This window comes from Piliocolobus tephrosceles, chromosome 11 (assembly GCF_002776525.5).
Source record: "Piliocolobus tephrosceles isolate RC106 chromosome 11, ASM277652v3, whole genome shotgun sequence".
NCBI lineage: Eukaryota > Metazoa > Chordata > Mammalia > Primates > Cercopithecidae > Piliocolobus > Piliocolobus tephrosceles.
In genome coordinates this window covers 50,777,761-50,803,700 of record NC_045444.1, presented here as the reverse complement: position 1 = coordinate 50,803,700, position 25,940 = coordinate 50,777,761, and the positions used below count along the sequence as shown (strand labels likewise).

The 25,940-nt window shown below is 36.3% G+C and overlaps 1 protein-coding gene across 7 annotated transcripts in view; it reads left to right on the top strand.

Annotated features, from left to right (window-relative positions):
- SLC38A11 (solute carrier family 38 member 11) overlaps positions 1–25,940 on the top strand; it is a 56,948-nt gene that overhangs the window by 16,892 nt on the left and 14,116 nt on the right. For 6 of the 7 annotated variants that reach the window (XM_023217526.1, XM_023217528.1, XM_023217527.1 and 3 more), the window contains 3 exons: positions 1,777–1,856; positions 23,064–23,134; positions 23,763–23,924. In XM_023217526.1, coding sequence (XP_023073294.1) covers positions 1,777–1,856; positions 23,064–23,134; positions 23,763–23,924 — 313 coding nt within the window. Of the gene's footprint in view, positions 1–1,498; positions 1,682–1,776; positions 1,857–23,063; positions 23,135–23,762; positions 23,925–25,940 lie in introns of all 7 variants that reach the window. The other variant, XM_023217529.1, reaches the window with a different exon arrangement.

Below are 25,940 nucleotides of genomic sequence, written 5' to 3'. Positions count from 1 at the left end.
ATATAAATAACTATATTTAAAGCAAATCTAATTTATTGGAAAAGTGTTCCATCTTTTGTGTAGGTAGTTTAAACAATTTAAAATTAAGAAGTAACAATAAATCACTTCACTGGCTTAAAATATATTTATTTGTAAATTACAATGTCTACTGTGCTTATTTTTCATCCAGTGAATTTAATTTTCAATGTGTTGATTGGTCAATTTTTGAGAATTTTGCCAATATTTATGATTCATATTACTAAAGAGGAATACTGAACTCTTCTAATGAAAACAATTAAATAATTATTCAGTTCACTACAGATGCTCATTTGCACTTACTCTCAAGGAATATTTGTATTTTACCCAAAATATTATTGGTACTATGTCTACGTAATGCCAAACATTCTGACAAGATATTTTTTAAAGAGTTATTTATATAATATTTTTATATTCTATTTTGAAAAATCCAACATTTGACTGAATTTTACTTTTCACTGTGATGTTTGATGTTGTGTATCCAGTTATGAAGTTCATCCTTCCAGGTAGAGCTGAGGGTAGACATAATATTTCAGAATATTCTAACCATCCCTAATAGCCATCCAGAAACAAACAAGTCTGTATCAAAACATGCTTTTTTGTGAATTATATAAAATGTTTGAACTATTTTCCATTTCACATATTCAGTGTACGCATAGATGTTATCTTCTGAGCAGAGAGCGAGGCGTTCATAAAAGGAAGACTATTAACATTCTGTCATATTATTAATACCTGGGCATTTTTTCCTAAATCCCCCTTCAAAGTGTCATATTGCGATAGCTAAATAAATCGCTCAATGAGCAAAGAAGAGTGGTTAGGAGCCCTAATCTGCAGTCAGGCTGCTTGTATCTGAGTTCCCTTTCTGCCACATTCCAGCTGTGTCACCTTGGGGATGTTGTTTAATCTCTCTCTCCCTCAGAAGATAAGCCAATTCATAATAGAAACTTCTTTCTAGTTAAAAATTAACAACTTAGAAAACAAGGTTAATGAGACTCACATAAATTACAAGCAGTTTTATATTTATTTTTTCTTATCACAGAAAGGATCCATAATGTGCTTGTTCATTTAAAAAAATTAAGACTAGACACACAAACCTAGCATAATGAGTGCACAGGGCACAGACATACACAGACCAGTTTATATTTTAACCAGTTGACATAATGACAGAACAGACAGGAAGAAGCAAAACAGGCCTAGAAACACAGACCAAAGGTCACAACCATGTAGGAAAAGTAGAGCTGAAGAGCAGAGAGGAAAAAACTGAGGTACCCCTCCTCAAAAAAATAAATAAATAAAAATAAAAATAAGAAAAGGAGGGAGAGGAATGTATGTGGTGTTGAAAGAGAGTAAGACAAGTAGAAGCAGCAATTATAGATAGTAAAAAGGCACATGTCAACACTAAAATAGGACTTGAAGAGAAAAGGAAACATAATTTCACTTTTACTTTTATAAGCTAAAATCACCAGTTTTGTATTCCGTGCAGGAGCCACTAAAATTTTTCAAAGCCGTATTGCATGGTGATGACAGTCATGTATAATACTTGCTCACCTACTTGGGGTGGGTGCGGGGACCAACACTATGATCTGATAAGAAGTTACCTGCCTGAGATTATCAACACCAAGCTTCAAGAATAACCTACTAAAGAATTAGGCAGAAAAATCTATATGTAAGTTTACCCAATTAAAAACGAGAAAGACTTAACATTTAAAATAAAATAATTTCTGTCCTAAACTGGCAATATCCTTGTATTTTCTTTGACAGGTCTCCCTCATCTCTACAGGTTTAACAACTCTGATTCTTGGAATTGTAATGGCGAGGGCAATTTCATTGGGTCCACACATGTAAGTTTTGTTGTTATATTTGTTAGTCTTTGGTTTATAGCCTTCACATAGATATTTAGAGGGCATAGATGCAGAAATATAAAGTAACCATGGTATCAGAAACATCATTTATCTTTGGTATTTGACAAAATGAGGTAAAATAATTATAGGTCAGTAAACATGCATTTTTCATTTGGACCCTACAAGGCTGGTAGAATTAAACCAGGTTTACTTATTATTTTAATGGCCAAAACAATTAGAATAAGAAATAATTAGAATTAGAATAAGAAAGGAATTTTGAATAGTTGAAAAGGGAAACAAAGTTTCACTAATTTAGACTGAAATAAGAAGAATAAGGGACATAGTGGATGTTTTTATCCATTAAACAAAATGTGAACACTTTGAAAACCACCCTTTATTCTCTTCTGATTATTTTCCTTAATTATTTTGTGTTAAAATACTCCATCATTTGTGAACTAAAGATAAAAACTGATAGTGGTATTTGTTTCTTTTTACTGTTATTATTTGGTCAGGTAAAATGTTGACAAATTGGTATTAGTTCCCCCAATTGTAAAAATGTTACTCATTCATGAAATTTAAAAGTGTGTGTATTGTCAATCTAAACTACACTGTGTGTACGCTTTGCTTATACAGTACCTTCCCCAGATATGGACTGGGCAGTTTATAGTCACGGTCCCAAGAAAATGCTAGAATGAAACCAGCTTAGATAGGCTTTAAACACTGAATTTGGTTTCCACAATTCACAATAAATATTAGTTGAATAAATAAATAATACATTAAGGAGTTTCCAGGGTATCTTAAATGTTTTCTCTAAGCAAGACAAAGAAAAATTAATTTAAGATGTAATATTTAGCACAGTGCAAGGAATACTGGGTTTTTAATGAATGACATCTGTAAGAAAAAAACATAAAAGGAAACCTAATGAATAGCCCTAATTGTTAATGCAGTGGCCAAGGTAATTTATGTTTTCTCATTGATTAATTGTTGCTCTGCAAAATTAATTCATTTTCCACTGATAGGCTTCTTAGTTTATCAGGAAAATACCAAAAAATAAAAAATAAATAAATAAATAAAGGCCTCAGGCTAATTGGGGAAAAATCATGAAATATCTATGAAATATCCCATCTAAGTGCATTTGATATAGCCTTTTCTTTGAAAAAGCAAACGCCTATTTTTTTTTTTTTTTTTTTTTTTGAGACGGAGTCTTGCTCTGTCGCCAGGGCTGGAGTGCTGTGGCCGGATCTCAGCTCACTGCAAGCTCCGCCTCCTGGGTTTACGCCATTCTCCTGCCTCAGCCTCCCCAGTAGCTGGGACTACAGGCGCCCGCCACCTCGCCCGGCTAGTTTTTTGAATTTTTAGTAGAGACGGGGTTTCACCGCGTTAGCCAGGATGGTCTTGATCTCCTGACCTCGTGATCCGCCCGTCTCGGCCTCCCAAAGTGCTGGGATTACAGGCTTGAGCCACCGCGCCCGGCCCAAACGCCTATTTTTAAAGGATTGAAGTAAAGGAGAGAAAGCATAAATATCTGTAATGTTTATATTTTTTTCTTCAAATAATTTAATCCTGATTCACAGTTGTATTGGTCATCTCAGAATAACAACAACAACAACAAAAAAACATAAACCGAGTAATGTTAAATGACAGAAATGTATTTTCTCATAGTTCTGGAGGCTGGAAGTCAGAGATCTGGGTGCCAGCATGATAGGATTCTGGTGAGGGCCATCTTCCTGCCTTGATGAGGGCAGTCTTCCTGCTGTGTTCTCACATGGCAGAGAGAGCGAGCAAGATCTCAGATGTCTCTTCTTATAAGGGCACCAGTCCCGTATTGAGGGCTCTACCCTTCCCTCATGCACTTATCTAACACTAATGATCTCTCAAAGTCTCCCAAAGGTCTCAACTCCAAATGCCAGCACAGTGGGAGTTAAGGCTTCAACATGTAAATTTGGAGGGACACAATTCAATTCATAGCATTAGTGGTTTTTTTGTTTTGTTTTGTTTTTACCTTTTTTTAGAGACAGCGTCTCATTCTGTCACCCAGACTGGAGTGCAATAGTACAATCATAGCTCACTGCAACCTTGAACTCCTGGGTTCAAGCAGTCCTCCTGCCTCACCCTTCTGTGTAGCTGGGACTGCAGGCATGTGCCATCACACCCGGCTAATTTTTTCTTTCATTTTTTTGTAGAGATAGAGTCTCACTATGTTGCCCAGGCCAGCCTCAAACTCCTGACCTCAAACAATCCTGCCTCAGCCCCACGAAGTGCTGGGATTAACAGGTGTGAGCCACCATGCCTGGCCTACATTAGTGGTTTTGAAATGCGCCTCTTTCACTTCGATATGGCCATTTATTCATTCACTTTAGTAAACACTTACTGAGTTTCTATTGTTTCCAGTGATTGTGTTGTGCCCTGAGAGAAAAAGCAGACAGAGGCCTGAATTAGCACCTCCTGCCAATTATTCACAATCAACAATGGAGAAAGGGCTTATATTAAAACCAAAAAAAAAAAAAATTACATAAAAGGAAGAAAAATCGATGACAGTACAAGGTGATAAGTGCTAAGTGCAAAGCAGAAGCATGAAAGGGAAGCAGAGACAGTGCCAAAGTAGTGGGTGCTTAATGATCTATCCCCATCAGGGAAGGTTTCATGGAGGAAGAAAAATATGATCTGTGTGTTTTAAAAGATGAATTGCAATTTTTCCAGATACATAGAGGGTGTGAGTCTGTAGGCATTACAGACCCGGAAAAGTATGTATAAAAGCACAAAAACATATACTTAATTCTACCGATATTTATTTACTGATTCTACTGATATTTATTTACTGTCTGTTATGTTGGTACTGTATTCAGCTCTGGTTTTTAAAGCTGAATTCACAGTAACAGAAAGCTAATAAGTATATTAAACAGAATACTATAAATGATAATTTGGGCTAAAAGTTTTAATTGTGTAAGACCAAACTGTTTTAGTTGATACTTTTTATTATAAAAAGTGTTTACAGGGAAAAATCATTGGGTTATAGTAAAAGTTCTTATAGGTTTGCTAAATATAGTATTATGAGGCAATATTGCGGGGGAAATATAGCTAACGTAGGAAGTAAATTAATCCTCAGTTGCACCATGGGAGAACTGTGTAAAGCAATGGTTCTCAACACTTGTTTCACATAAGAATCATCTGAGTAACTTTAGAAAATACTGATGCCAGAGCCCCACCTGTAGAGATTCTGAAGGAATTGATCTAGGGGGCAGGTAATTGGATTCATTATTTTGCTGTTGGGGATTCTATGAACAAAGATTCTAAAGCCTCTTGGTTTAAAGAGATTAAAATCATGAGTACATATTTTTAACTGATACATTGTTTCTAAAATTAAACCAGAGATTTTGTTATTTTAGCTACTGTTTTGTGATCATTTTTCATGATGCATTCTCTGCTTGTTTTTTTCAGTATTTTTTATATACAAAATATCATGTGAAATACTGTCATGAATACATAGAGAAATAAAGTATCTCTGCTTTCAAGGGGCTCGCAGTTTAGTGAAGAAGACAAAGCTATACAAATGACTATCATATAGGCAGTGTACCTTGATATAGAGAAAAAAGAAAGGGCAGTCCACTTCCTGGTGGGGCTCAATGAACTGATTTTTATGGCCAAAGAGCTATTTAGTTCTGTTGTCAACAAAAATTGTGGCCTACATCTGTCTGACCTTCCTCTAGTAGCGATACAATATTTTATCTGAGCCTTTGAAATTTAATAACAAGGATTATTTACTTAACTCTTTCAATATTTAGATGTTAAAGAAGTATGTTTTTTAATACTGTGCCACCTTTTATGTCTGTTTGAATACTACTGCAAACAACTTCTGTTCATCCTGATTTACAATCAGGCTAATCAAATCCCAAGTTCAGGAGTTGGCATGGTAGCTAGTCAGGCAGGCTTCTTTCTGAAAATATGACAGCGGTGAATGCTTGTAATCCATAAAACATGAGAAATTCAATATTCCATGTGTGGTTGTCTTCATTTTCGGTTCAGATGAATGATCAGAAAACCTGTGTTTTCTTCATAGGTCTTTTAAAGTGGTGTTTGAAAAAGATCTTTACACCCACCATCAGAAAAGGGGAGGGTCTGTAATGGCTACTGGTATTGACCTTGTTACTATGGAAACACCATTTTAGTGGTTACGTTTTAAAAATAAAACACAATTCAATTTTCTTTTCCGTAAGTCATAGGGCCATAAATTCTGCTTTTTGATATGATTTCAAATATCTCACAGTCCAATGACTTTCAGGTTTTTTGGAAATTATGTTCAGTTTTATTGTATTTTCTAACCTTTTGCTTTCTAAAAACTGAGGTGGCAAGGAAATTTAATTGCTTTTCAGAAAGTGTGCTAATATAAAAATGCAATAACAGTTCTCCCATTTTTTTTAGCTAGAATCAGAGGCATTATCACTGTTAAAAAAAAAAAAAGTCTTCATTTAATGCCTGATTAATATTCAATTCTTTACATTCAGAATGGAAATTATAACATGCAGTCCAAATTTACAACTATTTTCCCCTCATATGACATCTTTCTTTTAGCATTTTAATCGTGTGGTATTCTAAACAAAATTCCAAAAAGTGAGTCCATACCTTAGGCATTTATACATATAAAATGTGTCTTCCACAAAGATCTCAATGCACATTAGTTTCCTTAACCCTTATACATTCAAACCCTGAATTCTGCAGTTTTATGCGACACATAAAGAAGAAGCAGAGGGGGTTAAGAAAAGGATTTTTAAAAATAGGTAAAGACAGAGGAAGGCTACATATTTAAGGAAATAAATGATTCATTCTGACAAATATTAGCCACTGAACTTTTCTTTTAAGTTCACGGGTACGTGTGCAGGTTTGTTATATAAGTAAATTTGTATCATGGAGGTGTGTTGGATTGATTATTTCATCATCTAGGTATTAAGCATAGTACTCATTAGTTATCTTTCCTGATCTTCTTCTTTCTCCCAATTTCCACCCTCTGATAGGTCCCAGTGTGTGTTGTTCCCCTCTCTGTGTCCATGTGTTGTGATCTTTTAGCTCCCACTTATAAGTAAAAATACATGTTCTTTACTTTTCTTTTCCTGCATTAGTTTGCTAAGGATAATGGCTTCCAGCTCAATCCATGTTCCTGCAGAGGACATGATCTTTTTTATGGCTGCATAGTATTCCATGGTGTACATGTACCACATTTTCTTTATCCAGTCTGCCATTGATGGACATTTAGGTTGATTCTATGTCTTTGCTATTGTGACTAGTGCTGCAATGAACATAACACATTTACATGTTTTTATGAGAAAACAATTTATATTCTTTTGGTATATACTCAGTAATGGGATAGATGGGTCAAATGGTAGCTCTGCTTTTCAGATCTTTGAGGAATAACTACACTGTCTTCCACAATGGTTGAACTAATTTTACACTCCCACCAATGGTATATAAGTGTTACTTTTTCTCTGCAATCTTGCCAGCAGCTGTCATTTTTTGATTTTTTCAATAATAGCCATTCTGACTGGTGTGAGATGGTATGTCATTGTGGTTTTGATTTGCATTTCTCTAATGATCATTGACGCTGAGTTTTTTTTCATATGAATGTTGGTCACATGTATATCTTTTGAAGAGTGTTCATGTCCTTTGCCTACTTTTTAATGGTTTATTTTTTTCTTGTAAATTTGTTTAACTTCCTTATAAGATGCTATATATTAGACCTTTGTCAGATGCATAGTTTGCAGAAATTTACTGCTATTCTGTAGGTTGTCTGTTCACTTTGCTGATGGTTTCTTTTGCTGTGCAGATGCTCTTTAGGTCAAGTAGATCCTATTTGTCAATTTTTGCTTTTGTTGCAATTGTCTTTGGCATTTTTGTCGTGAAATATTTGCCCATTCCTATGTCCAGAATGGTATTGCCTGGGTTGTCTTCCAGGGATTTCGTAGTTTTGAGTTTTACATTTAAGTCTTTAATCCATGTTGAGTTAATTTTTGTATATGGGATAAGGAAGGGGTCCAGTTTCGATCTTCTGCATTTGGCTAGCTAGTTATCCCGGCATCATGTATTGAATAAGGAGTCCTTTCACCATTGCTTGTTTCTGTCAGATTTGTCAAAGATCAGATAGTTGTAGATGTGCAACCCTAATTCTGGGCTTTTTATTCTGTTCCATTGATCTATGTGTTTGTTTTCGTATCAGAACCATGCTGTTTTGGTTACTGTAGCCCTTTAGTGTAGTTTGAAGTTGGGTAGCGTGATGCCTCTGGTTTTGTTCTTTTTGCCTAGGATTGCCTTGGTTATTCAGGCTTTTTTTGGTCCCATGTGAATTTTAAAATAGTTTTTTCTAGTTCTGTGAAGAATGTCATTGGCAGTTTAATAGGAATAACATTGAATCTGTAAATTGCCTTGGGCAATGTGGCCATTTTAATGATATTGATCCTTCCTATCCATAAACATGGAATTTTTTTTCCATTTGTTTGTATCATCTCTGATTTTTGTGTGTGTGTGGCAGTTGTGAATGGGATTGCTTTCCTGATTTGGCACTCTGCTTGACTGTTGTTGGTATATAGGAGTGCTAGTGATTTTTATACATTGATTTTGTATCCTGAGGCTTTGCTGAAGTTGTTTATCGGCTTATCTGTTTTTGGCTGAGACTATGGAGTTTTCTAGATATAGGATCATGTCATTTGCAGATAAGGATAGTTTGACTTCCTCTCTACCTATCTGCATGCCCTTTATTTCTTTCTCTTGCCTGATTGCTCTGGCCAGGACTTCCAGTACTAGTTTGAATAGGAATGGTGAGACAGGGCATCTTTATCTTATGCTGGTTTTCAAGTGGAATGCTTCCAGCTTTTGCCCATTGAGTATGATGTTGGCTGTGGTATTTATTAGACAGATGGCTTTTATTATTTTGAGGTATGTTCCTTCAATTCCTAGTTTATTAAGAGTTTTTAATGTGAAGGGGTGTTGAATTTTATCAAAACTCTTTTTGGCATTTATTGAGATAATCATATCATTTTTGTTTTTAGTTCTCTTTATGTGATGAATTGCATTTACTGATTTGCATATATTGAACCAACCTTGCATCCCAGGGATAAAGCCTACTTGATTGTGGTGGATAAACATTCTGATGTGCTACTGGATTTGGTTTGTCAATATTTTGTTGAGTATTTTTGCATTGATGTTCACCAAAGATATTGGCCTGAAGTTTTTTTTGTTGATGTTGTTTCTCTGCTAGATTTTGGTATCAGGATGATGTTGGTCTCATAGAGTAAGTTAGAAAGGAGTCCCTTCCCCTCAGTTTTTTGGAACAGCTTCAGCAGGAATGTACCAACTCTTCTTTGTACATCTGGTGGAATTCCGCTGTGAATGTCTCTAGTCCTGGGCTTATTTTGATTGGTAGGCTATTTATTATTGATTCAATTTCAGAGCTCATTATTGGTCTCTTCAGGGATTCAATTTCTTCCTGGTTCAGTCTTGGGAGGGTGTATGTATCCAGGAATGTATCCATTTCTTCTAGAGTTTCTAGTTTATGTGCATGGAGGTGTTCATAATATTCTCTGATTGTTATTTTATTTCTGTGGGGTCAGTGGTAATATTCCCCTTGTCGTTTTGAATTGTATTTATTTGGATCTTCTCTCTTTTCATCTTTATTAGTCTAGCTGGCTATCTATTTTTTGAATTTTCAAAAAACCAGCTCCTGGATTCATTGATCTTTTGAATGTTTTTTGTGTCTCAAATCCTTCAGTTCAGCATTGATTTTGGTTATTTCTTGTCTTCTGCTAGCTTTGGGGTTAACTGTCTCGTGGTTCTTTAGTTCTTTACTTGTAATGTTTGGTTGTTAAATTGAGGTCTAACTTTTTGATGTGGAGCCACTGAATTTTTTGATGATGTATAAATTGTCATCCTTTATGTTGCAAATGTAAACACTCACAGAACCTTAACTGGTTGAAGCAAAAGAGAATTTACTCCCTTAACTGTAAGTTCAAGGTTAGTTCTATTATTAGGATTATTAGTATGCTTGGACTTAAGAGCTCAATTAATGAAATCAGACATCATCTCTCTTTTACCATTTCTTGCCTATACTTCCTATTTTGACTCTAGTTTCTGAAAGCTTTTCTCCCTGACAAGATGGTGGCAGCAATCTCAACCTACATCAATTCCAGTTCAAATCCATAGAAAGAGAAAGAATTTTCTCTTTTAAGGTACCTACAACCTCACTCACAGAATTAGTTCTGATTGGCTCTAACAAAGATATATGAGGATTATAGACCCTATCATCATGGCCTATATTGAGTTGTTTGCCTTTAGGTTACATGCCCACACCTGGATCTAGGGATAGGATGAACCCAACTAAAGCACTTAAAATAAAAATAGGGAAAAGGGTGTCCCAAAGGACAGTGATGCCAGCAGAAGGTGGAGTAGCCATTGCAGGGTGCAAACTACATATGTCCACTTCAGTGATGGGAATTTCAATCAAATGATATGGGTGGAAGCCAGGTTAGAGAAAATTAAGATGTAAGTGAGTGATAGGAAAGTGAATTTGGAATATACTTCCTCCAATTTCCCCCTTCCCTGCCCTTCTCTTCTTTTATGAAGAACATCTATGAATGAAAGTAACATGGTGAAACAGTGGCTTGAGAGAGTAAGAGCTCTAAAAAAGTACCATCTTTATCATGGAATATATTGAACATGTGACATAGACTAAGCCAAAACATAGAACCCAAAGTCCTCCATGAAATGATGAAAGGCTAGACTTTTGGATACAGTTAGGGTGATCTTGGAGAGCACTTAAAATACTTTGTCCTTTTGAAACAATAGGATAAGAATATAAGGAGTAAATTGTGAACACATTCTAAAGATCAGTGAAGGGAATTTGAGTATTCTTGCCTGATAACCTATATTTTTTCAAAGATGAGATGATTATCGGAGAGTGCGGTAAATAGGAGTAGGTTCACAACATGAATATTCTGGTTGGTTAAATTTCCTATTGGTCTCACCATAGGAAGTGAGAAGGATCTACACATAGAAATAAAATAACAATGTATCTGTTAAATTATCTTTAGTTATATTCTGTGTGTTCTCTTCTATGTGTATTTTCTGTCTCTCACTATATTGTAAGCACTGTGAAAAGGGAGATTACATTTGCTTTGTTCACACTATATACCCATTACTCAGCAAAGTGCCTAACAAAGAATTAGAATTCAGCAAAGAATTGCTGAATCATCAATTGGATGCATGAATGAATCCATGTGCCTTCTGGTTTTAGTTCATTCAACTTGGGGATTAACTGACAAAAATTTTGAAGTAATCAGACAATAAAACATTGTCTTGAGACAAATAAAAATTTCATACAAACACTGTCAAAGAAAATTTGCCTGAGGCTACTTTGATGCTAGTAACATTTGCTAACCAATTTGCTAAAACACCATTTTGACTCCAGGCTCTGCAGCACTCACTGTTAGAACTATTGGTATGTTTTACCAGGAAGATTGCCTACATGAAAGAATGCATAGAACTATTGCTTTATCTGAGTCTACATAAAAATAGGAAAGATATTTGCAAGATAATATATGCTCAGGGAGGATTAGTCCAGTCCCTGTGTTAGTGGAGCTGGAGGAACAGCCTAGGCTGCTCAATATTAAGTGCTTATTTCACTCACCGTTAGTTATTTTATAAATGGAATCCATCCATAAATGGATGAACCTGTTCTTTGAACCAATAACATTTTATTAAATGTATAACTGATGCCAGTCACTCTTCCAGGTACTGGGACTATAAGATGAAGAAAGCACAGTCCTTGACCTCAGATCCCTATAGTTTGTGGAACAAACTTATGATAGACAATCTCAATATAATAAGTAATAGAATTATGAGTAAGTGCTATGGAAACAGAGGAAGGACCCTTAGCCCAACCTGTGCAGGAAGGTAATATTTCAGGATAAGAAAATACGTGGCTTTTTGCTTTAAAAAATAAACAGGCATAAGTTGAGTCAAAAAAGGACATGGGGGACGGGAAGTTGGTAGGGATGGGTTAGAAGATACTGTAGGCAGAAATGTGTGTGACCCAGAGATGGGATACATATAACAGCAGACGGAGTTTGAAGTTCTAACACTAGGAAGAACTTGGAGAAGAGGGTTATTTTGCCATTGGCTGGGGGAGCTACCACATAAAAATAAAGGCCCTCCTTTGATAATTTTCTCCAAAACTCTGTTTTTCACATTGTTTCTCAAATGCATTTTATCATAGTTTTAACAAGTGTCATGTCTCCATATTACCTCTTATGAAAAACTGCTGAAAGTGGTTCTGTACTTACTCAGTCTTTGTATGCTACAGTAACAAAATACTACAGACTGGGTAATTTATAAAGAATAGAAATTTGTTTGTCATGGTTCTGGAGGCTGGGAAGTCCACGATCAAGGCACTGGCATTTGGTCTGGTGAGAGCTGCTCTTTCTGCTCCCAAGATGACACCTTGAACTCTGCTTCCTTTGGAGGGGACAAATGCTACATCCTCACGTGAAGGAAGGGACGGAAGAACAAAAAGAGGCTGAACTCACTTCCTCAAGCACTTTTATAAGGGTGCTAATCTCATCGATGAGGGCTGTGCCCTAATTGCCTAATTACCTCCTAAAGGCCCCACCTCTTAATATTGTTTCACTGGGGATTAAGTTTCAACCTTAATTTTAGAGGGGATGCAAACATTCAAACCGTAGCACCAACTGATCCTGACTTCCCTATCACCACAAGCTATACAGCTTCTGTATTTAGAAAGTAACTAGGGTTTTGGTGATTCTGAGCTGAAAGCTGTACCAGTGCATAAAAGGAAATGAGCCTAGAGAGTCTGGCAGAGACCAAGATGAAGGAGAGCTTTACATGTGGTGGTGAGAAACTTGGATTTATTCTTTAGTTAATGGGGCATTGAAAGTTCTTATACAGGTGAGTAACTAGATCGAGTCTCAATTTTATTTTGTTTTATTTATTTATTTATTTTTTTGAGGTGGAGTCTCGCTCTGTCGCCCGGACTGGAGTACAGTGGCCAGATCTCAGCTCACTGCAAGCTCCGCCTCCCGGGTTCAGGCCATTCTCCTGCCTCAGCCTCCCGAGTAGCTGGGACTACAGGCGCCTGCCACCTCGCCCGGCTAGTTTTTGTATTTTTAGTAGAGACAGGGTTTCACCGTGTTAGCCAGGATGGTCTCGACCTCCTGACCTCGTGATCTGCCCGTCTCGGCCTCCCAAAGTGCTGGGATTACAGGCTTGAGCCACCGCGCCCGGCCAAGTCTCAATTTTAATTGGACTTCTCTTGCAGTGGAGGCGAGGACAGATGGGAATATAAAGACCTGGAAGGAGACTATCTATAGCAAGCCAAGCATCCAGGCAAAAAGATTCCATTTGCCAATGGAAATGATATAAGGATAAGACTGGTAATGAAGAAGAGGGGAAGCTCAAGTAATTTTAAACTGGTAAAATCAGGAGAACTTAGTGACTGACTGAATGAAGGCACTAAGGGTACAGGAGTTACCAAGGGCGATGCCAAAGTTTCCAGCTTGGAGAACTATATGGGTAGATGGCCCAGAACTCAGTGCCAAAGGAAGAAAATAGAAGAGTCTGCCAGCAAACTAACACTTATTAAGTGTCTGCTGGGTAAGTCACTCTTCTAGGTACTGGGGCTATTAAGACCAATATATCACACTCCTTTTCTGAAGACCTCTTACAGCTTATTAGAATGTGGGGTGGGGAAAAGGTCACATAAAAGATAACCTCAGTGGACTACTTAATAGAATTATGAATATGCTGCTAGAGAGACATACAGGGGTCTGCCTTTTTTAATGTGATTCACCAGGATATGAAGGAAAGATGATCTGGAAAAAATATATAGTATATTTTAAATATATTCTCATTTTGTGGAATCCTTGTGGGAAGAGGAGTAGAAGTCACCCAACCTTTTGGAAATGCAAGTCTGGATTTTGGAGAGGGTATGTGGACAAAACTGTACAGGGACTGCATAGAAGGTGAAGAGAGGCACAATCCAAGTAGAACCCCAATGACAGAGAATTATGTGGACATCACATCTGAAATTACATTTATTTTTAATTTAAATTCACATGATATTTTAATTCTGTTTTGTGAAAAAGCACAACAAAGAACCAAAGCAACACCCATAATTCTCACAAGTTTTCATTATATTAAAAAAGTGAAACCCTGCCCCCTCCCACCTATACTCTGCCCTTTTAATCCAAACCCACAGAGGTAAACACAGTTAACACCAATTTTTAAGTGTTAACAGAGGAATTAGAGACCACCCAGTAGGTGACAGAATAAGAATTAAAAGAGACTGGTGTCCCAAATGGCAAAAATGAAGTATTTGTGATGTTTATGGTGCCAAGCTGTGCTAGCTTTTTGTGTGATTCATATTTTAAAAATTTATATTTCAGCAAAAGAAGCATAAAGTTTTATGTAAATTTTAGCTAGAAATCAGTTTTTTAATAAATTCATTTTTAAGGTTTAATGAAAATTTGATCCATTGTCTTTTTTAATTAGAAATGATTTGCATCAAGGTTTTCTTACAGGATGTACAGAACTAATTAGAATATATACTTTTTAAATAATTTCAACTTTTATTTTATATTCAGGGGGTACATGTGTAGGTTGGTTACATGGGTTTATTGGATGACACTGAGGTTTGGAGTACAAGTGATCCAGTCACCTGTACAAATGATCCCGTCATTACTGTGGTAGTGAGCACATTACCCAATGGGTAGTTTTTCAACCTTTGCCCCTCCTTCTTTCCCCTCTTTAGTAGTCTGTGTTCCCAGTTCCAGTGTCTGTTGTTCCCATCTTTATATCCACATGTACCCAATGTTTAGTTCCTACTTATAAGTGAGAACATGTGGCATTTGCTTTTCTGTTCCTGTGTTAATTTGCTTAGGATAATGGCCTCCAGCTGCACCTATGTTGCTGCAAAGGACATGATTTCATTCTTTTTTATGGCTGCATAGGATTCCATGGTGTATATGTACCATATTTTCTTTATGTAATCCAATGTTGATGGGCACCTAGATTGATTTTACATCTTGGCTATTACGAGTACTGCTGTGGTTAACATACAAGTACATGCAACTTTTTTGTAGAGTGATTTATTTTCCTATGGGTATGTACCCAGTAATGGAACTCCTTGGCTGAATGGTAGTTCTGTTTTAATTTATTTGAAATATCTCCAAACTGCTTTCCACCATGGCTGAACTAATTCACATTACCACCAATAGTGTATAAGTGTTCCCTTTTCTCCACAGCCCCACTAACATTTGTTATTTTTTATTTTTCAAGACAAAGTCTTGCTCTGTCATCCAGGCTGTAGTACGGTGGTGCAATCATGGCTCACTGCAACTTTGACCTTCTAGCTCAAGCAATCCTCCTACCTCAGCCCCCTAAGTAGCTGGGACTATAGGTGTGTGCCACCACGCATGGCTAATTTTTTTATTTTTGTAGAGATGGGGTCCCAGTTACATTGCCCAGGCTGGAAGCATCTCTTTTTTTGTTTGTTTGTTTGTTTTTACTTTTTAATTATAACTATTTCTACTAGTGTGCAATGGTATCTCATTGTGGTTTTGATTTGCATTTCTCGGTTAATTAGTGATGTTGAGCATTTCTTCATATGTTTATCGGCTGTTTGTATGTCTTCTTTTGAGAAATGTCTGTTCATGTCCTTTTCCCACCTTTTAATGGAGTTATTTGGTTTTTGCTTGTTGAATTAAGTTCCTTACGGATTCTGGATATTGGAACTTTGTCATATACATAGTTTGTAAATATCTTCTCTCATTCTGTAGGTTGTCTGTTTATTCTGTTGATAGTTTCTTTTGCTGTGCAGAAGCTTTTTAGTTTAATTAGGTCCCACTTGTCAGTCTTTGTTTTTGTTGTGATTGCTTTTGAAGACTTAGCCATAAATTCTTTGCCAAGGCCAATGTTGGGAAGGGTATTTCTTAGGTTTTCTTTAGGATTTTTATAGTTTGAGTTCTTACATTTAAATATTTAATCCATCTCAAGTTAATTTTTGTGTATGGAAAAAGATAGGGGTCCAGTTTCATTCTTCTGCATATGGTTAGCCAGTTATCTCAGCACCACTTATTGGATAGGGAATCCTCTCCCCATTGCTTATTTTTGCCAACTTTGTCAAAGACCAGATGGTTGTAGGTGTGTGGCTTTATTTCTGGATTCTCTATTCTGTTCCACTGGTCTATGTGTCTGTATACTAGTACGACGCTTCTTTGGTTACTGTAGCCTCATAGTATAGTTTGAAGTCAGATAATGTGATGCCTCTGGCTTTGTTCTTTTTACTCAGGGTTGTTTTAGCTAATGGGGCTTTTCTCATTCCATATGAATTTCAGAATATTTTTTTTCTAAATTTGAAAAATGATGTTGGATAGGAATAGTGTTGAATCTGTAGATTATTTTGGGTAGTATAGTCATTTTAATGATATTGATTCTTCCGATCCAAAAGCATAGACTGGTTTTCCCATTTGTGTGTGTGTGTGTGTTTACATGAATCAGTTTTAATATTCAGAGTGATTCCTAAGAAGAATTTTCCTGAGCAGCTTTATATATTAATGTAAACCATGGTTGTCTATAGAACAGAATCAGAATATAAGTGAGCTGAGAATGAGAAAGTGACAAGAGCTTTCACTGGATGCAGGAGCTGGCGGAAGTGGTCAGATCTGCTTGTCATTAATAGCTTGTGGTGTGACAGGCAACATGGAGCCTTTGTTTTGTGTCATCCAAAGCACTTAACTCCCAGATGTGTCTGGCTAAAAAGGCTAATACATGAGGCTCTTACAACAAAAATGCAGGCTCTGCTGCAATTGTATATTTGAAAGTGCCTCTGTTTAACTGAAAGAGGTTGGGCAGGTAGCATAGAGAGGCATGATGTTTTTTGATTCTCCTGATCCAGAGGTTTAAGTTCTGAGGCTCTTTTTTATCAGTCTGCAGAGACTGGAGCTCCCTTTGATAGGACTTGCTTCCTACTACATTGCCTTATTGTTATTCACCTGTTAAAAACCAGGCTAAAATTTCAGAATGCAAGAATCCGAAATGAGACAATATTGCAAAATGAATTTAACTCCCCAAAGCTCTCCATCTCCTACCGCAACCCCCATAAACACAAACGGTTTATTAAAAATATATAATGAAGCATTCGTTTAGATTTTCCAGGGTAAGGGAAGCAATTAATTTTAAAAGTGTTTGCTGTTCTAAGGCTACAAACAGCATGCTATAAGCCAGTTCCTATTTTTGTTAGTACTAAAATATTTTGAAACACTTGAATCATTGCTGTTAAAATGATCTAAATTTTACAGTACCCTTCATTATTTGCCTAGATCTTTTTAAAGCTTTCTAAGGTATTACAAGGAATTCTGCTTCTTCTCAATGTTGTTTTCATTTGCATTTATTCAATGTATTTATTTTTCTCAAAAGAATACATTCACAGGCCAGGCAAGGGATCATACCTGTAATCTCAGCACTTTGGGAGGCCAAAGCAGGCGGATCCCTCAGACCAGTGGTTCAAGACCAGCCTGGACAACATAGCAAGACCCCCACCTCTGAAAAAAAAATTAAAATTAAAAATATAGCCAAGTGTGGTGACATGCACCTATAGTCCTAGCTTACTTGGGAGGCAGAGGCTGGAGGATCTCTTGAGGCTAGGAGTTTGAGGCTGCAGTGAGCTATGATCACATCACTGCTCTCCAGCCTGGGGTTACAGTGAGACCCTGTCTCACAAATAAAGTAAAAGAAAAGAAAAGAAAATTTATTAAACTGATTTTATAAAGTCAAAGATTATAAATGACTTTTAATGAAATAGAGTAGCCTCCTACCAAAACCTGTTTTATTTCAACCCTTTAAGCCTTATCTCTTGGCATTCACATCTCTATTTCTAAGTAATGTGATTCTAAGTGCCTTTTTTGGTGTCTCACTATTATCTTCTCTTACAGTAGATGAAGATTTAGCTCTCTCAAGCTATCCTTCCTCTTCTTACATACATGGAGAATACCACAACTTTTAAAATTAAGTTTATGTTTCTCTTCTTGTACACTTTTCCCTTTGTTTTCTCTACAATTACCACTTGATTTCGGTTTTGTGTTTATCTGGATATTCAGTTTAGCTTTTAAATTTGGTCATTTTTGTTACTTCTTTTCCAGATGCCGAAACATATAATCTATTAATTTTATTATTTTTCCTGAAAATCTCCATCCCAGAGCCTTCTGTTCTGCCCTCCATTCTAGGAAGATTGCTTTCTCACTTTGCTCCCCCACAATCCTCCTAGGACTTCCTTTTACCTCCTTTTTGTGTTGTATACCCTCTATCCATGATCCCAGCTCTTCCATTTTCTTTCCTTTCTCCTTTTGTTGGAGCATTCTCGGTCGCTTTCTGGTTATCTCTGAGTCCTGCACATACAGGGGTTTTGTAAAGTGAATCACCTCTTTCTCATCATGAGCTCCCTCTACACGGCTGCAACATCTTCACCACAGAAGTATCCAGTTTCCTTTTCACAGTGTCTTCTCCTCGGATGTCTCTTCTTCCACTATCCTTTCCCTTATGAATTTATTCCTCTTTTAAATTTCTTTAGTAGCATTTTAGTGGGGTCTCAGAAAAGAGAAAAGATAAATTTCTGTGGCCCATCTACACATGTTTAATTGGGTGTCCAAGTTTAACTTTTGATTATTAATTTGCATGGGGGTTTAATTAAAATTCAAACATTTTATTTAAAATATATTTTCTGCCTTAGGGAAGTTCCTTCCTTCCTTCCTTCCTTTCTTCCTTCCTTCCTTCCTTCCTTCCTTCCTTCCTTCCTTCCTTCCTTCCTTCCTTCCTTCCTTCCTTCCTTCTTTTCTTTCTTTTTAGACGGAGTCTAACTCTCTCACCCAGGCTGGAGTGGAGTGCAGTGGGGCACAGTCTCTGCTCACTGCAACCTCCACCTCCCAGGTTCAAGCTATTTTCCTGCCTCAGTCTCCTGAGTAGCTGGGATTACAGGTACACACCACCACGCCCAGCTAATTTTTGTATTTTTAGTAGAGACAGGATTTCACCATGTTGGTCAGGCGGATCTCAAACTCCTGACCTTGTGACCCACCTCCCTCGGTTTCCCAAAGTGCTGGGATTACGGATGTGAGCCACCACACCTGGCCTCAGAAAGTTATTTCATTTGGGCAGGGGGCATATGCTAGGCTGTAAATAGGATACCTTGCAAGGTTATATCTTGGAACATATACCCTATAGATAAGAGGGGAGTACTGTGTATACTGTATACTATTTCTTGATCACAGCCCTCTGTATTCACAGCTTCTGCATGTGCAGACACAACCAACTGTGGACAAAATATTGGAAAAAAAATAAAAATAACAATATGACAATAACAATGATACAAATTTTAAAATAAAGTATGACAACTATTTACATAGAATTTACACTGTATTGGATATTGTAAGCAATCTAGAGATAATTTAAATTATATGGAAGGATGTGCTTAGGTTATATGCAAGTATTAAACCATTTTATATCAGGGACTTGAGCATCCATGGCTTTTGATATCCATCGGAGGGTCCTGGAAGCAGTCCCTCCCATGTACCAAGGGACAACTGTGTATGCATGACCAATGTCATCTTCCAGCTTTTAGCTTACCTGTATATTTTTAAATGTGTATGTAAATAATTTTATCATATGGATGTTTTATATTTACCTTCCATTGATTTTATTATCTTTAACTTTATTATAATTTTTAATATTATAGGTTTTTTTGAGTTTTAAATTTCTTTTCCTCCTTCAATATTTTATTTCTTTTATTTTATTTATTTTGAGGCAGGGTCTTACTCTATTGACCAAGCTAGACTGCAGTGGGGTGATCATGGCTCACTGCAGCCTCAACCTTCCAAGCTCAAGTGATTCTCCCATCACAGCTTCTCAAGTAGTTGGGTGTATAGGCACACACCATCATGCCTGGCTAATGTTTTTATTTTTTGTAGAGCCTGGATCTCCCTGTGTTGCCCAGGCCAGTCTTGAACTCAAAGCAATCCTTCTGCCTCGGCCTCCCAAAGTGCAGGGATTTCAGGCATGAGCCATCATGCCCAGTCTCAATGTTGTATTTTATTCTTTGATTTCTTTTTTTCTGTATTTTATTATATTTGAATTTAAAAATTAATTTGGGGTAAATTGATGTTTATATGATATTGAGTCTTCCCATTTGTATGTATGGATATGGTATATTTCTCCATTTATTTGTGTCTTTAAATAAAAGTTTAACGTGACATTAACATCATGCACATCTTTTAAAGTATTTAGTGTTTTTGTTGTCAATGACACTTAAAAAAACATTTTATTTGGTTGTTGTTAGTGTACATCAACCCACTTGATGTTTTGTGTGTATTGAACTTGTATCCAGTAACCTTGCTGAATATGCTTATTTTCCATATGCATAATTATATTGTGTACAAATAATTTACACAATCTTTTCAATGATTACACATCACTTATTTTATTGAATTAGCTAGGAATATCAATAATATATTCTGAATGCAGTGATATTGAACATCCTATCTGATTTCATCCCTTAAGTAGAATATTTCTAACTTTTCACTTTTAAGTATGTCATTTGCTGTAGGATTTGGTGGACATTCCTTATCCAGTAAAGGAAGTTCTATTTTATTATTAGTTTGCTCAGCATGTTTTTCAAAATAAATACTGAGTTGTATGCTTTTCTATATATTTTGAAATGGTCATAAGCTTCTTTCCTTCATTAATCTGTTAATGTGGTAAATTACACTAATATCTATTAATATAACAGCTATTAATAAATATTGATTATAATAATATTTTGTTATTAAACTCCCCTTGCATTATTGAAAACAAATTCATAGTCATAATTCCTTATCTTATAAATTGCTTGATGGCATTTGAAAACATTTTATTTCATATTTCAACATTTACATTTTAAAGTCAAAAGGTCTATAACTTTGTGTTTTCATCCAGGTTGAGTTTCAAAGTTTCAGCAATCTCATAAAATATACCCAAGAACTTTCTTCTCTCTCTCTCTCTTTTTTTTTTTTTTTTCCTGTACAACTGGTTGTATCTGGAACTCAATCGTAGGCTATTTTATAAATGATTGGAAAGCCATACTCAATATCTGTTTCCTTCTCTTTCCCTAGATTTAGACATATGCATTTTCCTATCTGTAACATCTTTTTTGGCACTTTCCATCTTATAAAACCATCATCATTATGATGAACAGAGAAAATCCAAAATTATCTCTAGGTATTGTTTCACACTCCGGGAATATACCCAAGGAACCATATGGACCTAGGGAAAAAATTTAAATGGAAGAGAAAAAATGAAAACTAAACTTCTACATTTTATTACTAATATAAGATTTAAAAAGTAGGACACCACCACAATCTGTACTGGGGTTGGGGAGTAAGAGGGAATATTTTCCAAGTGCAAAAACCATAAGAGGGAAAGCATATCATTTAAAACATATTGTAAAGTTAGAGAATCCTCAAGTTTCTACAACTGTTAGAGCTGCCTGATCTAAATCATTTTCTAAGGATCATGTACAAAATATGTATTTTTTTCACATTAACATTGGAATTTAACAGGTTATGCTGCTTTTAATGTCAACTGCATTTAGAGTAGTGGAGGCAGCAGGTGGCAGTAGCTCCCACTCCCAAAACTGGAAATTGGAGCAAGTCTTATAACAATCCGTGGCCTACCCTTATAGGCCAGCCTTTCTGTAAAGTTTCTTTGTGTCTGTAACTGCTTGTTTCATATATGGGAAAAAAGATAACATAATGCATAAATCCCACAAAGTGTGGACAACAAACAAGATTTTTTTGTGTGTACCTTCTTTACATAGAGAATGAATAAACTTATGAAATAGATGGGTCTTCATCTTTAGAATGAATTCCTGTTTTTTATTGAAAACACCCAGTGCCTTTTCATGCTTCCTAGGAATCTCCCTGTTCCATTCTTCATGCATTGTTCTGAGTCTCACTCAAGCCTTCCCTTCCCAAGGAAGTTGACCATACTTTTAGACTTTTTGCTACCTTTATTAATAATGCTGGATAATAATATTAATACTAATGACTGTTTATTGAACACGTGCTATGTGATAAACTCTCTTCCAGAAGTTTTACATATTTTATCTCATTTAATCTACACAGTGACTTAATGAGTTAGATACTACAATTATCCTCAATTTATAGATGTTGAAATTGAAGCACAGAGAAGTCATGTAACTTGCCTAAAATCACACAGCTAATAAGTGGAAAGAGGCCAGAAGAACAATTTAGGCTAATGACCTTAGAGCCTCTGCTGTTCATCATTACTCAGGGTGTGTTAGCCACGTACACCTATCACTGCCAATATCAAATATTTAATTCCACTAGGATGTAGCCTGTTTCAAGCTGTTTAAAGTGCATATATTTCCAAAATAGCCTTGAGAAATACATCTACAGGTGGGAATTTGAGGCCACTGTCAGATGGTACAGCCTGGAAAAAATATGGCAGTGAATAAACCAAGAACATAAATCTCAGCTTCTTCACTCATTATTTGTGGAAGCTTGGCAAATTATATCACCATCCAGAGCTTGATTTTCTTCATGTGTTAAATGGTGATAATAATTCTTAAGTGTTATTGTGAAAATTAAATGAGATAACACAGTAGAGTTTCTAGAAGATAGTACATCCTCAATTAGTATAAGTTCATGTTTACCTCCCTCAATAAATTTTAGTGTCAACTAAATTTTTCTTGGGTAGGTTAAGCTTGAAAAAAATAATGGCAGAATGAACAGCAGTAACTGGGGATTATTAATTTTTGTATCTCCCTCAAAAAGTAGCTTAACTGGTGGGTGTATAATCAGTGCTTTCTGTTAAATTGATGAGCAAATAAACAAATTCACAAAATTACAGAGTCTGGATATTTTACATATGTAAAAATAGAATCTGTCCAAGTATTTGACATACATTTTAGAGGACTGGGGTTAAGAGATAACACTCATGCTCCTGGGAAATTTATTCATGGTTACATAAGATTAATGGGAGCCCCTTATTAATTTCTGGCTTAAAGACACTCAGTTTATATTTGTGATACTGTTTCTTGTTATCTGATATACTGATGCTTGAATTTTTTTAATAATTTATCAAGTTAACTGATTTTCCTTCTAGACCAAAAACAGAAGATGCTTGGGTATTTGCAAAGCCCAATGCCATTCAAGCGGTCGGGGTTATGTCTTTTGGTGAGTATTTGGTTTCAAAGGCCCTTTCTCAATGTGGAGTTCTCTGTTCCATGAAAAAAGTGCTATGTTTCATATTTATGTCTGGATAGCAGATGTCCTAAGTTTTAGACTTCCTATTAGCAGCATATGATCTAGTTTGTGCCAATATAAAATTAGGCTCAAACTTTTCTCACTCATCACTGAAATTTGCTTCAATTTGAAGAAATCTATTTCTCATGCAGAAAACTCATTACAGTCATCTTGTTTCTTAACTTGGAAGACTAGCAAGTGTTATGGACTTCTTCAAACCCTTTATTATGTCCCAAATGGCAAAGGAAGCCACAGAATGAAAATGATGGTATTTAGATTTTCCTTAAGATGGGAAGGGTCATTAGGAAAAGGAAAATGGGAGAGAAGGTTGGACTGGCCTGGTTTATATCCAGAGTGACATGAAAAGACCATATAAGCCTGATGTGAATGGTCTCATTTCTAGAACTATTAGAAAAATTATTTGCTGACATATTAATAAATTTGTATATTTAAACTGCAGTTCATTGGCATCTCAGTACATGTCTCTGAATTTCAGAACTAAAAAAGAAAACCCTGATGCTTGCTTTAATAACGCCTTTTTTTTTTTTTTGTATTGCAGCATTTATTTGCCACCATAACTCCTTCTTAGTTTACAGTTCTTTAGAAGAACCTACAGTAGCTAAGTGGTCCCGCCTTATCCATATGTCCATCGTGATTTCTGTATTTATCTGTATATTCTTTGCTACATGTGGATACTTGACATTTACTGGCTTCACCCAAGGTAAAGTGAGAGATTCAGTTATAGTGTTGATGTGCGTTGGTACCTGTATACCCAATGTTCTACTCCTTACTGTACAGGTATGCCCAGTGTTCTATTTCCAAGATTACTCTCTTCCACCCATTCTCTCTATCCTCCTGCCCCCTGCTGTCTATTTCCAAATTTTTACCTTTCTAAACTGCTCAATTTAGTTCTGTAGCCCATACTCTGTCCTTCCACACACTGTCACTTCCCAGGACATGACTTTTGGCTGTCCTCCACTGCAGCTTCATTTTCAAAGGTACCAGTGGCCTCCCAATCTTCAAACAACCTTGATTTGGATTCTCCTGAATCTCTCTGAATCACTTACCAATACTGAACTTCCTTTCTTTGCTCAAATTTTCCTCCCTTAGAGGAAAAAGTATTACTATATTATCATTGTTATTCTTTCTCTCTGTTAATTTTTTTCTCTCTTCTTTTTCTGTACCCTCTCTAATCTTCCACTCCACTCCATCTCACACCACCCAGATAAAGGTCTCAAGCATATTGTTTGCTCTTCTCTCAAACAATTTTCCACATATTTTCGTTGTTTTAACTCTAATCCAGACCTTCCTATTGTTTGCTCTTCTCTCAAACAATTTTCCAGATATTTTCATTGTTTTGACTCTAACCCAGACCTTTCTTTTTGTCTCCAACCTGCTGCCTGTAGGACATTTCTACTCAGTTGTTCTGTATTTGTTTTAATCACAAAACATTATGTTTCCCTTAAAACCAGAACTTTTCTTCCTCCCTCCAAAGATATTTCTCTCTTTTTTTGCATTCACCCAGGCCCAACAACTGAGCAGTCCTCTATTCTACTTCCCTTGACCCTTACATTCAATCATCAATGTAGTGTAATATTCAGGACAGTCCAGCAATAGGCTACAATTCACATATTTCACAGCTCTTACAGGTCTATTATCTCATTGACCTTCAAATAACCCTTTGAAGGGAAGTGGAATAACTAGTTCTACCCCCTGATTAAAACACAAAGAGATGAAGTAACTCGCTCATGCTGGCTGGTGACAAACCAGAAAACAAGTCTTCTGACTCTCAGATTCAGTTTTCTTTCCATCCTCTTTCTGCCTCCCCTATTTTGGTCAACCATGACCCTCTGAAAGTTGTCCCTTTGCCTCTAGCTCCCATTAGCTTAGTTTTCTGAAAACTTGGGTGCTTTTGGGAGGATGGCTGCCTTATTCTGAACAGCGGTTATAGATCACTATGATTTTAGGCAAATATTTCTCAGGAAATGAAGGAAGATGACTTCAAAAAATAATGATTAACAAAATTCAAATGCAGTCAAAAATATAATACATGCATGTGCCACTAGAGTGCAGTAACAAAGTGACCTTGAAAGTTCTGATAAGAATTGTGTTCCAAAGCATTGCCATGTATCACTATTGCTACATAGTTTGCCAATGCAAATGGCCTGTGGGCTCTGGTCCGTACAGGACCTTTGTTTTTAAATGCCTTTTCTGTAAGACATAAACCTTTTTTGTTAGTTATATCTTCCTGGAGCTTTTATCAGTGGTAATTGCTCAGATATAATTACATCTTTATAAAACAAAGCTGACAGATGTTTGATGTCATTTTCCCCCTAGCTGTAACTGTTTAAAATATAGTTAGATTCAGGCTGCAATAAGCTGACATTGTTCCTCCAGGCCACCTCTCCTTGGGTAAATCTAGTCTATTTTGTGTATACTGCATTCTTCTTTTCTAACCTCTTTCAGTAGATAAATTTCAGCTTGTGAGGCAGTGGGAACTCAAGATTCTCCCTGACATTTCTATTGGAAAGATGGTAGGGCTCATTTTTTTTAGTGGAGGTTAGTGAACGGGGAACTTCAGTCTTTTTTTCTTAGAGTACTGGAATCTTTTCAGTCAACCTTGAAGCAGGTTTCTGCCACCTTTGTGTTTTAATCCCCTCCTGCCCAAAAGGGATGTTCTAAAGTAATGTAGATTTGTTCTAGTTGATTGGGGGAGGGGAGAGAGCCACTTCAAGTA